At 49.7% G+C, this 12,698-nt stretch overlaps 1 protein-coding gene across 3 annotated transcripts in view; it reads left to right on the forward strand.

The window, feature by feature from the left end:
* The window catches only part of ZFP91 (ZFP91 zinc finger protein, atypical E3 ubiquitin ligase), a 94,292-nt gene that overhangs the window by 17,108 nt on the left and 64,486 nt on the right, over positions 1-12,698 (forward strand). For 2 of the 3 annotated variants that reach the window (XM_063958478.1, XM_063958480.1), the window contains exons 4-6: positions 7,075-7,114; positions 7,777-7,884; positions 8,042-8,131. In XM_063958478.1, coding sequence (XP_063814548.1) covers positions 7,075-7,114; positions 7,777-7,884; positions 8,042-8,131 — 238 coding nt within the window. The remainder of the gene's footprint in view (positions 1-7,074; positions 7,115-7,776; positions 7,885-8,041; positions 8,132-12,698) is intronic. The other variant, XM_063958479.1, reaches the window with a different exon arrangement.

A 12,698-nucleotide genomic window follows, 5' to 3' on the forward strand; every position in this document is an offset into this window, starting at 1 on the left:
GTCTAATTTTTTTCACAGGTACCCCGGATCGTCGGAGACGAGACGTGGCAGTCGGCGGGTCAACATAGGTAAGTATGTGTGTGTCGACGTGTGCAATAAAGTTTTACTCTCAAGGTGTGTGTCTCCTGTTTTTATTTGGGTATTTTTTTCCCAGTAGTACTACAGGTACCAGTGGGCCCGTTTTTCTCCCGCATGCTGGTACTTGTGGATCTCCAAGTACCAGCTTGCGGGGGAGGCTTGCTGGGACTTGTAGTACTACTGGAAAAAACAATATTCTTGACATTTTCTGAAGGCTATCAGCCCCCCATCCGCAGCCCTTGGATGGGGGGGACAGCCTCGGCCTTTACCCCTGGCCCTTGGGTGGCTGGGGGGGGACCCCTTGATTGAAGGGGTCCCCACTCCCCCAGGGTACCCCGGCCAGGGGTGACTAGTTGGATATTTAATGCCACGGCCGCAGGGCGCTGTATAAAAGTGACCCCCGGCTGTGGCATTATCTGTCCAGCTAGTGGAGCCCGATGCTGGTGTTAAAAATACGGGGGACCCCTATTCTTTTTGTCCCCCATATTTCTCTGACGTCCTAGTGGATGCTGGGGACTCCGTAAGGACCATGGGGAATAGCGGCTCCTCAGGAGACTGGGCACAAAAGTAAAGCTTTAGAACTACCTGGTGTGCACTGGCTCCTCCCCCTATGACCCTCCTCCAAGCCTCAGTTAGATTTTTGTGCCCGAACGAGAAGGGTGCACACTAGGTGGCTCTCCTGAGCTGCTTAGTGAAAAGTTTTTAGTTTTAGGTTTTTTATGTTCAGTGAGACCTGCTGGCAACAGGCTCACTGCATCGAGGGACTAAGGGGAGAAGAAGCGAACTCGCCTGCGTGCAGAGTGGATTGGGCTTCTTAGGCTACTGGACATTAGCTCCAGAGGGACCGATCACAGGCCCAGCCATGGATAGGTCCCAGAGCCGCGCCGCCGGCCCCCTTACAGAGCCAGAAGACAGAAGAGGTCCGGAAAATCGGCGGCAGAAGACGTCCTGTCTTCAACAAGGTAGCGCACAGCACTGCAGCTGTGCGCCATTGCTCTCAGCACACTTCACACTCCGGTCACTGAGGGTGCAGGGCGCTGGGGGGGGGGGGGGCGCCCTGAGACGCAATAAAAACACCTTGGATGGCAAAAAATGCATCGCATATAGCTCCTGGGCTATATGGATGAATTTAACCCCTGCCAGAATACACAGAAAAACGGGAGATAAGGCCGCCGAGAAGGGGGCGGAGCCTATCTCCTCAGCACACTGGCGCCATTTTCCCTCACAGCTCCGTTGGAGGGAAGCTCCCTGGCTCTCCCCTGCAGTCACTACACTACAGAAAGGGTTAAAAAAAGAGAGGGGGGCACTAATTACGCGCAGCATTAAAAATACAGCAGCTATAAGGGGAAAAACACTTATATAAGGTTATCCCTGTATATATATAGCGCTCTGGTGTGTGCTGGCAAACTCTCCCTCTGTCTCCCCAAAGGGCTAGTGGGGTCCTGTCCTCTATCAGAGCATTCCCTGTGTGTGTGCTGTGTGTCGGTACGTTTGTGTCGACATGTATGAGGAGAAAAATGATGTGGAGACGGAGCAGATTGCCTGTAATAGTGATGTCACCCCCTAGGGGGTCGACACCTGAGTGGATGAACTGTTGGAAGGAATTACGTGACAGTGTCAGCTCTGTATAAAAGACAGTGGTTGACATGAGACAGCCGGCTACTCAGCTTGTGCCTGTCCAGACGTCTCATAGGCCGTCAGGGGCTCTAAAGCGCCCGTTACGTCAGATGGCAGATATAGACGCCGACACGGATACTGACTCCAGTGTCGACGGTGAAGAGACAAATGTGACTTCCAGTAGGGCCACACGTTACATGATTGAGGCAATGAAAAATGTTTTACACATTTCTGATAATACGAGTACCACCAAAAAGGGGTATTATGTTCGGTGAGGAAAAACTACCTGTAGTTTTCCTGAATCTGAGAAATTAAATGAGGTGTGTGATGATGCGTGGGTTTCCCCCGATAACAACTGTTAATTTCTAAAATGTTATTGGCATTATATCCTTTCCCGCCAGAGGTTAGGGTGCGTTGGGAAACACCCCCTAGGGTGGATAAAGCGCTCACACGCTTGTAAGAACAAGGGCTCTACCCTCTCCTGAGATGGCCGCCCTAAAGGATCCTGCTGATAGAAAGCAGGAGGGTATCCTAAAATGTATTTACACACATACTGGTGTTATACTGCGACCAGCAATCGACTCAGCCTGGATGTGCAGTGCTGGGTTGGCGTGGTCGGATTCCCTGACTGAAAATATTGATACCCTAGATAGGGACAGTATATTATTGCCTATAGAGCATTTAAAAGATGCATTTCTATATATGCGTGATGCACAGCGGAATATTTGCCGACTGGCATCAAGTCTAAGTGCGTTGTCCATTTCTGCCAGTAGAGGGTTATGGACACGACAGTGGTCAGGGGATGCGGATTCCAAACGGCATTTGGAAGTATTGCCTTATTAAGGGGAGGAGTTATTTGGGGTCGGTCTTTCAGACCTGGTGGCCACGGCAACAGCTGGGAAATCCACGTTTGTACCCCAGGTCGCCTCTCAACATAAGAAGACGCCGTATTATCAGGCGCAGTCTTTTCGTGGGCAAGCGGGCAAAAGGTTCCTCATTTCTGCCCCGTGACAGAGGGAGAGGAAAAAGGCTGCAGAAATCAGCCAGTTCCCAGGAACAGAAGCCCTCTCCCGCCTCTGCCAAGCCCTCAGTATGACGCTGGGGCTTTACAAGCAGAATCGGGCACGGTGGGGGCCCGTCTCAATGAATTTCAGCGCGCAGTGGGCTCACTCGCAAGTAGACCCCTGGATCCTTCAGGTGATATCTCAGGGGTACAAATTGGAATTCGAGACGTCTCCCCCTCGCCGTTTCCTAAAGTCGGCTTTACCGATGTCTCCTTCTGACAGGGAGGCAGTTTTGGAAGCCATTCACAAGCTGTATTCCCAGCAGGTGATAATCAAGGTACCCCTCCTGCAACAGGGAACGGGGTATTATTCCACACTGTTGTGGTACCGAAGCCGGACGGCTCGGTGAGACCGATTCTAAATCTAAAATCTTGAACACTTACATACGGAGGTTCAAATTCAAGATTGAGTCACTCAGAGCAGTGATTGCGAACCTGGAAGAAGGGGACTACATGATGTCTCGGGACATCAAGGATGCTTACCTTCATGTCCCAATTTACCCTTCTCACCAAGGGTACCTCAGGTTTATGGTACAGAACTGTCACTATCAGTTTCAGACGCTGCCTTATGGATGGTCCACGGCACCCCGGGTCTTTACCAAGGTAATGGCCGAAATGATGATACTCCTTCGAAGGAAGGGAATTTTAGTTATCCCTTACTTGGACGATTCCCTGATAAGGGTAAGATCCAGGGAACAGTTGGAGGTCGGTGTAGCACTATCTCAGGTAGTGTTGCGGCAGCACGATTGGATTCTCAATATTCCAAAGTCGCAGCTGATTCCGACGACTCGTCGTCTGTTCCTAGGGATGATCCTGGACACAGTCCAGAAAAAGGTGTTTCTCCCGGAGGAGAAAGTCAGGGAGTTATCCGAGCTAGTCGGGAACCTCCTATAACCGAGCCAAGTCTCAGTACATCAATGAAAGGGTTCTGGGAAAAATGGTGGCTTCCTACGAAGCAATCCCATTCGGCAGATTCCACGCAAGAACTTTCCAGTGGGACCTGCTGGACAAATGGTCCGGGTCGCATCTTCAGATGCATCAGCGGATAACCCTGTCACCAAGCACAAGGGTGTCTCTCCTGTGGTGGTTGCAGAGTGCTCATCTTCTAGAGGGCCGCAGATTCGACATTCAGGACTGGGTCCTGGTGACCACGGATGCCAGCCTGCGAGGCTGGGGAGCAGTCACACAGGGAAGGAATTTCCAGAGCTTATGGTCAAGCCTGGAGACATCACTTCACATAAATATCCTGAAGCTAAGGGCCATTTACAATGCTCTAAGCTCAGCAAGACCTCTGCTTCAAGGTCACCCGGAGTTGATCCATTCGGACAACATCACGGCAGTCACCCACGTAAACAGACAGGGTGACACAAGAAGCAGGAGGGCAATGGCAGAAGCTGCAAGGATTCTTCGCTGGGCGGAAAATCATGTGATAGCACTGTCAGCAAGTGGGGACTTCACCCAGAAGTCTTCCACATGTTTATAAAACTCGACAAGTATTGCGCCGGGTCAAGGGACCCTCCGGCAATAGCTGTAGACGCTCTGGTAACAGTGGGTGTACCAGTCAGTGTATGTGTTCCCTCCTCTGCCTCTCATACCCAAGGTACTGAGAATTATAAGATGGAGAGGAGTAAGCACTATATTCGGGCTCCGGATTGGCCAAGAAGGACTTGGTAACCGGAACTTCAAGAGATGCTCACTGCGTTTGACGGCATGGCGGTTGAACGCCGGATCCTGAAGGAGAAAGGCATTCCGGATGAAGTCATTCCTATCCTGATCAAAGCCAGGAAAGATATAACCGCAAAACATTATCACCGCATTTGGCGAAAATATGTTGCGTGGTGCGAGGCCAGTAAGGCCCCGACGGAGGAATTTTCAACTAGGTCGATTCCTACATTTCCTGCAAACAGGAGTGTCTATGGGCCTGAAATGGGGGTCCATTAAGGTTCAAATCTCAAATCATTAAGGTTCAAATCTCGGCCCTGTCAATTTTCTTCCAAAAAAAGAACTAGCTTCAGTCCCTGAAGTTCAGACGTTTGTGAAAGGGGTACTGTATATACAGCCTCCTTTTGTGCCTCCAGTGGCACCTTGGGATCTAAATGTAGTTTTTGGGTTCCAAAAGTCACATTGGTTTGAACCACTTAAATATGTGGAGTTAAAATATCTCACATGGAAAGTGGTCATGCTGTTGGCCCTGGCCTGGGCCAGGTGCGTGTCAGAATTGGCGGCTTTATCCTGTAAAAGCCCTCATCTGATTTTCCATTCGGACAGGGCGGAATTGAGGACTTGTCCTCAGTTTCTCCCTAAGGTGGTTTTCAGCGTTTCACCTGAATCAACCTATTGTGGTGCCTGCGGCTACTAGGGACTTGGAGGACTCCAAGTTGCTAGACGTTGTCAGGGCCCTGGAAATATAGGTTTCCAGGACGGCTGGAGTCAGAAAATCTGACTTGTTTTTTTCTGTATGCACCCAACAAGCTGGGTGCTCCTGCTTCTAAGCAGACTATTGCTCGTTGGATTTGTAGTACAATTCAGCTTGCACATTCTGTGGCAGGCCTGCCACAGACAAAATCTGTAAAAGCCCATTCCACAAGGAAGGTGGGCTCATCTTGGGCGGCTGCCCGAGGGGTCTCGGCTTTACAACTTTGCCGAGCAGCTACTTGGTCAGGAGCAAATACGTTTGTAAAATTCTACAAATTTGATACCCTGGCTGAGGAGGACCTGGAGTTCTCTCATTTGGTGCTGCAGAGTCATCCGCACTCTCCCGCCCGTTTGGGAGCTTTGGTATAATCCCCATGGTCCTTACGGAGTCCCCAGCATCCACTAGGACGTCAGAGAAAATAAGAATTTACTTACCGATAATTCTATTTCTCGTAGTCCGTAGTGGATGCTGGGCGCCCATCCCAAGTGCGGATTGTCTGCAATACTGGTACATAGTTATTGTTACCAAAAAAAATCGGGTTATTGCTGTAGTGAGCCATCTTTTCTAGAGGCTCCTCTGTTATCATGCTGTTAACTGGGTTTAGATCACAAGTTATATGGTGTGATTGGTGTGGCTGGTATGAGTCTTACCCGGGATTCAAAATCCTTCCTTATTGTGTACGCTCGTCCGGGCACAGTATCCTAACTGAGGCTTGGAGGAGGGTCATAGGGGGAGGAGCCAGTGCACACCAGGTAGTTCTAAAGCTTTACTTTTGTGCCCAGTCTCCTGCGGAGCCGCTATTCCCCATGGTCCTTACGGAGTCCCCAGCATCCACTACGGACTACGAGAAATAGAATTATCGGTAAGTAAATTCTTATTTTTTTGCACCAGCACCAGGCGCAGAGCTGGTTTTAAAAATACGGGGGATCCCCTGTCCATTTTTCCCCCGCATTTTTAGAACCAGGACCAGCTCGAAGAGCCCGAGGCTGGTTATGCTTTGGAGGGGGGAACCCACGCCATTTTTTTTTCGGGTTTTTCCCGTTTTTAAAAAATCGGATCAAAATCCGTTAAATCGGCCGTTTTTCGTCCGCGGGACTGTCGAATCCGTTTTTTATTGAATATGATCAATTTCGGCACCCACTTGCCGAAATTGGACGGTCGAATTGTGTCGAATTAAAAAAAAAAATGTAAAAAAAATTGCCGCGATTCGCCGCTAATTGCATATACCCCATAATGGCCAACTCCCCCCCCACCCCCACCCCCCCATTGCATTTATATGCACATTAGACCTGTAATATGCCTTCTGACCTCTTTACATGCCCCTTACAATGCTCAGACCTCACCAAATGCCCTCAGACCTCCTTGTGCCCTTTATAATGCCCATCAGACCCCTCCCCCAACGCACACACTTTCAGATGCTATAGCTCTAATGGTGGTTACTGCAGGAGCGGAGCTCGCTTTGGATCCCATGCAACAGAGGGGAGGACTGATAGGAGAGCACCCTCTCTTTAGTCTCCTCTTCCTCTGCCCTTTTTTGATTGGCCGTCAGTGAACCACTCTGCTGACTGACTGCAGAGAGTGTCCTGTTAAGAATCGCTGCAATAAATAGTGCAGCCTGTTTAAGTGGCCAGCCCAGATGTTTTGATCTTGGTCCAGATCACCTACCCATGACGACTATACCCCAGGGTGAGTTTGGGACCCACTGGGTTAGGTTTAAGTAATTATGGAAACTACTGGTTTCATGTAAGCAATGTTGAGAGGAGATGTTGGAGCCCCTGCAGTACAGATTGGTGACTGGGCATAGTTTCTTGCTGGAAGATGTTTGTAAAAGGATTGTAGGCATATAGTAAGTAACCTATGCTGGTGTTGATGTTTGTCCTTCATGTTTTGTACTTTGCAGAGATCAATGAGGGTCCCTCTTCATACACAGCTGGAATCAGGTGAGATGTATTTCAGAGAGGACCAAAAATGGTAAAGAAATATAATTTTCTTAAGTTAATCTCGCTAGTGATAACTGTACGTGATTCAGAGGTGGATGCAGTACCGATGCTTGAGCAGTTGTATTTTTGCTTATGCGCATGTTTAAAAAAATCTAGTAAACCCTTACTGTGCACGTGCTATTGAGGGTGTGCAATGGCTTACCCATCTGTGTACGATATCGCTGTTACTTGAGACAGCTTGTGGGATCCCCTCCATCAGAGGGGAGACTGGGTGGTGACCTAAAGTCTTTGTAAGAAACAGAAGTAACATGGGCATGTTTCAGTATGCGTCTGCAATCTTTCACAGCAGCGCAGTCACAGTAGCCATATCTTAAGAAAGTTACAAGGGAGAGTCTGAGCCAGGCTGGGTCTGGCGAGAAGTCGATGTTTCGACTGATGGTGGAGAAATCCGTTCCACCAATACAAATACACTTGAACGTTGCTTAGATATGCAAAGTGTGCATTGCAGGGTCTGCTAAGTCTGTTGCACAGTAGTGCACAAGGGAACTGCTTTAACTTTCCGCATGCTACACACAAGATTTGAGTGCACCTCTGAATCAGGCACTTTGTTTCTGGCTTCTCTGTTCTCTGTCTTCTACTGACTCCTTACTCCCCTGTCTCAGTGAGGAGGAGGAGGAAGAAGAGGAGGATGATGTGTTAATAAGTGAAGAAGAGATGCCCTATAAAGATGACCCCAGTGATGAGACTTACCGACCCCCACAAATTGACAGGTATTGGACATTGTCCTTTTAGTCCCAGATTTGGCAGTTGGCTTCTACCCCTCTATTACTCTGCTTCTTCCGTCTCCTGCCTTCTGTCTATCCCTTATTATTTATCTTATTATTCTAATTTTTTTCACACCTCTGTCCTTTTTTGCCAATACATCAGTGAAGAGGAGGAGGACGAATTGATAAGTGAGGAAGATGTCGCATTTAAAGATGACCCCAGAGATAAGAGTTACAGGCCCCAGATGAACAGGTAAAAGTGAACTGTAATGTGTTTGTGCATGCATTTTCTAAAATGTTTTTCTCTGACGTCCTAAGTGGATGCTGGGACTCCGTAAGGACCATGGGGAATAGCGGCTCCGCTGGAGACTGGGCACAACTACAGAAAGCTTTAGGACTACCTGGTGTGTACTGGCTCCTCCCTCTATGACCCTCCTCCAGACCTCAGTTAGAATCTTGTGCCCGGCTGAGCTGGATGCACACTAGGGGCTCTCCTGAGCTCCTAGAAAAGAAAGTATAATTTTAGGTTTTTTATTTTCAGTGAGATCTGCTGGCAACAGACTCACTGCTACGAGGGACTAAGGGGAGAAGAAGCGAACCTACCTGCTTGCAGCTAGCTTGGGCTTTTTAGGCTACTGGACACCATTAGCTCCAGAGGGATCGAACACAGGGCCCGACCTCGATCATCCGGTCCCGGAGCCGCGCCACCGTCCCCCTTACAGAGCCAGAAGCAAGAAGATGGTCCTGAAAATCGGCGGCAGAAGACTTCGGTCTTCAACAAGGTAGCGCACAGCACTGCAGCTGTGCGCCATTGCTCCTCATGCACACCTCACACTCCGGTCACTGATGGGTGCTGGGGGGGGGGGCCCTGAGCAGCAATATTAACACCTTGGCTGGCAAAAAAAATCACAATATATAGTCCTAGAGGCTATATATGTGAAAAATACCCCTGCCAGAGATCCATAAAAAAGCGGGAGAAGTCCGCCGAAAAAGGGGCGGGGCTATCTCCCTCAGCACACTGGCGCCATTTTTCCCTCACAGCTCCGCTGGAAGGATCGCTCCCAGGCTCTCCCCTGCAGTTTCAAGACTACAAAGGGTAAAAAAGAGAGGGGGGGCACTAAATTTAGGCGCAGCAGTATATATATAAGCAGCTATAAGGGAAAATCACTCAGTTATAGTGTTCATCCCTGTGTTATATAGCGCTCTGGTGTGTGCTGGCATACTCTCTCTCTGTCTCCCCAAAGGGCTTTGTGGGGTCCTGTCCTCTGTCAGAGCATTCCCTGTGTGTGTGCGGTGTGTCGGTACGGCTGTGTCGACATGTTTGATGAGGAGGCTTATGTGGAGGCGGAGCAGATGCCGATAAATGTGATGTCACCCCCTGCGGGGCCGACACCTGAGTGGATGGACTTGTGGAAGGAATTACGTGAAAGTGTCAACTCCTTACATAAAAGGTTTGACGACATACCAAATATGGGACAGCCGGCTTCTCAGCCTGTGCCTGCCCAGGCGTCTCAAAAGCCATCAGGGGCTCTAAAACGCCCGCTACCTCAGATGGCAGACACAGATGTCGACACGGATACTGACTCCAGTGTCGACGACGATGAGACTAATGTAACTTCCAATAGGGCCACACGTGATTGAGGCAATGAAAAATGTGTTGCACATTTCTGATGTTACCCCAGGAACCACAAAAAAGGGTATTATGTTTGGAGAGAAAAAACTACCAGTAGTTTTTCCCCCATCTGAGGAATTAAATGAAGTGTGTGAAGAAGAGTGGGCTTCCCCCGATAAGAAACTGGTAATTTCTAAAAGGTTACTAATGACGTACCCTTTCCCGCCAGAGGATAGGTCACGTTGGGAAACATCCCCTAGGGTGGATAAAGCGCTCACACACTTGTCAAAGAAGGTGGCACAACAGTCTCCGGATACGGCCGCCCTAAAGGAGCCTGCTGATAGGAAGCAGGAGGCTATCCTGAAGTCTGTATATACACACACAGGTATTATACTGAGACCAGCTATTGCTTCAGCATGGATGTGCAGTGCTGCAGCTGTGTGGTCAGATTCCCTGTCGGAAAATATTGATACCCTAGACAGGGACACTATATTGCTAACCGTAGAGCATATTAAAGACGCAGTCTTATACATGAGAGATGCACAGAGGGATATTTGCCGGCTGGCATCTAAAATAAGTGCAATGTCCATTTCTGCCAGGAGAGGGTTATGGACTCGGCAGTGGACAGGTGATGCAGATTCTAAAAGGCACATGGAAGTTTTGCCTTATAAGGGTGAGGAGTTGTTCGGGGATGGTCTCTCAGACCTCGTTTCCACAGCAACAGCTGGGAAGTCAGCATTTTTACCCCATGTTCCCTCACAGCCAAAGAAAGCACCGTATTATCAGGTACAGTCCTTTCGGCCCCATAAGGGCAAGCGGGTTAAAGGCGCGTCCTTTCTGCCCAGAGGCAGAGGTAGGGGGAAAAAGCTGCAGCATACAGCCAGTTCCCAGGAGCAAAAGTCCTCCCCCGCTTCCTCCAAGTCCGCCGCATGACGCTGGGGCTCCACAGGCGGAGCCAGGTACGGTGGGGGCCCGTCTCAAAAACTTCAGCAATCAGTGGGCTCGCTCACGGGTGGATCCCTGGATCCTTCAAGTAGTATCTCAGGGGTACAAGCTGGAATTCGAGACGTCTCCCCCCCGCCGTTTCCTCAAATCTGCCTTGCCTACAACTCCCTCAGGCAGGGAGGCAGTGTTAGAGGCAATACACAAGCTGTATTCCCAGCAGGTGATAGTCAAGGTGCCCCTCCTTCAACAAGGACGGGGTTACTATTCCACAATGTTTGTGGTACCGAAACCAGACGGTTCGGTGAGACCCATTTTAAATTTGAAATCCTTGAACACATATATAAAAAAATTCAAGTTCAAGATGGAATCGCTCAGGGCGGTTATTGCAAGCCTGGACAAGGGGGATTACATGGTATCACTGGACATCAAGGATGCTTACCTGCATGTCCCCATTTACCATCCTCACCAGGAGTACCTCAGATTTGTGGTACAGGATTGTCATTACCAATTCCAGACGTTGCCGTTCGGCTTGTCCACGGCACCAAGGGTATTTACCAAGGTAATGGCCGAAATGATGATACTCCTTCGAAAAAAGGGAGTTTTAATTATCCTGTACTTGGACGATCTCCTGATAAAGGCGAGGTCCAGGGAGCAGTTGTTGGTCGTGGTAGCACTATCTCAGGAGGTGCTACAACAGCACAGTTGGATTCTAAATATTCCAAAGTCACAGCTGGTCCCTACGACACGTCTACTGTTCCTGAGGATGGTTCTGGACACAGTCCAGAAAAGTGTTTCTCCCGGAGGAGAAAGCCAAGGAGCTGTCATCTCTAGTCAAAGGCCTCCTCAAACCAAAACAGGTGTCGGTGCATCACTGCACGCGAGTCCTGGGAAAGATGGTAGCTTCCTACGAAGCAATTCCATTCGGCATGTTCCATGCAAGAACCTTTCAGTGGGACCTGTTGGACAAGTGGTCCGGATCGCATCTTCAGATGCATCGGCTGATAACCCTGTCTCCAAGGACCAGGGTGTCTCTGCTGTGGTGGCTGCAGAGTGCTCATCTTCAAGAGGGCCGCAGATTCGGCATACAGGACTGAGTCCTGGTAACCACGGATGCCAGCCTTCGAGGCTGGGGGGGCAGTCACACAGGGAAGAAACTTCCAGGGACTATGGTCAAACCAGGAGATTTCCCTACACATAAATATTCTGGAACTGAGGGCCATTTACAATGCCCTAAGTCAAGCAAGACCCCTGCTTCAAAACCAGCCGGTACTGATCCAGTCAGACAACATCACGGCGGTCGCCCATGTAAACCGACAGGGCGGCACAAGAAGCAGGATGGCGATGGCAGAAGCCACAAGGATTCTCCGATGGGCGGAAAATCACGTGTTAGCACTGTCAGCAGTGTTCATTCCGGGAGTGGACAACTGGGAAGCAGACTTCCTCAGCAGGCACGACCTCCACCCGGGAGAGTGGGGACTTCATCCAGAAGTCTTCCAAATGATTGTAAACCGTTGGGGAAGGCCACAGGTGGACATGATGGTGTCCCGCCTCAACAAAAAGCTAAAAAGATATTGCGCCAGGTCAAGGGACCCTCAGGCGATAGCTGTGGACGCTCTAGTGACACCGTGGGTGTACCAGTCGGTTTATGTGTTCCCTCCTCTGCCTCTCATACCCAAGGTACTGAGAATAATACGAAGGAGAGGAGTAAGAACTATACTCGTGGTTCCGGATTGGCCAAGAAGAGCTTGGTACCCAGAACTTCAAGAAATGGTCTCAGAGGACCCATGGCCTCTGCCGCTCAGACAGGACCTGCTGCAGCAGGGGCCCTGTCTGTTCCAAGACTTACCGCGGCTGCGTTTGACGGCATGGCGGTTAAACACCGGATCCTAAAAGAAAAGGGCATTCCGGAGGAAGTCATTTCTACGCTGATTAAAGCCAGGAAAGATGTAACCGCAAATCATTATCACCGCATATGGCGAAAATATGTTGCGTGGTGTGAGGCCAGAAAGGCCCCAACGGAGGAATTTCAGCTGGGTCGATTTCTGCACTTCCTACAGTCAGGAGTGACTATGGGCCTAAAATTGGGTTCCATTAAGGTCCAGATTTCGGCTCTGTCGAGTTTCTTCCAGAAAGAACTGGCTTCACTGCCTGAAGTTCAGACATTTGTTAAGGGAGTGCTGCATATTCAGCCCCCGTTTGTGCCTCCAGTGGCACCTTGGGATCTCAACGTGGTGTTGGGTTTCCTAAAGTCACATTGGTTTGA

This window comes from Pseudophryne corroboree, chromosome 3, assembly GCF_028390025.1.
Source record: "Pseudophryne corroboree isolate aPseCor3 chromosome 3, aPseCor3.hap2, whole genome shotgun sequence".
Taxonomy (NCBI): Eukaryota; Metazoa; Chordata; class Amphibia; order Anura; family Myobatrachidae; genus Pseudophryne; species Pseudophryne corroboree.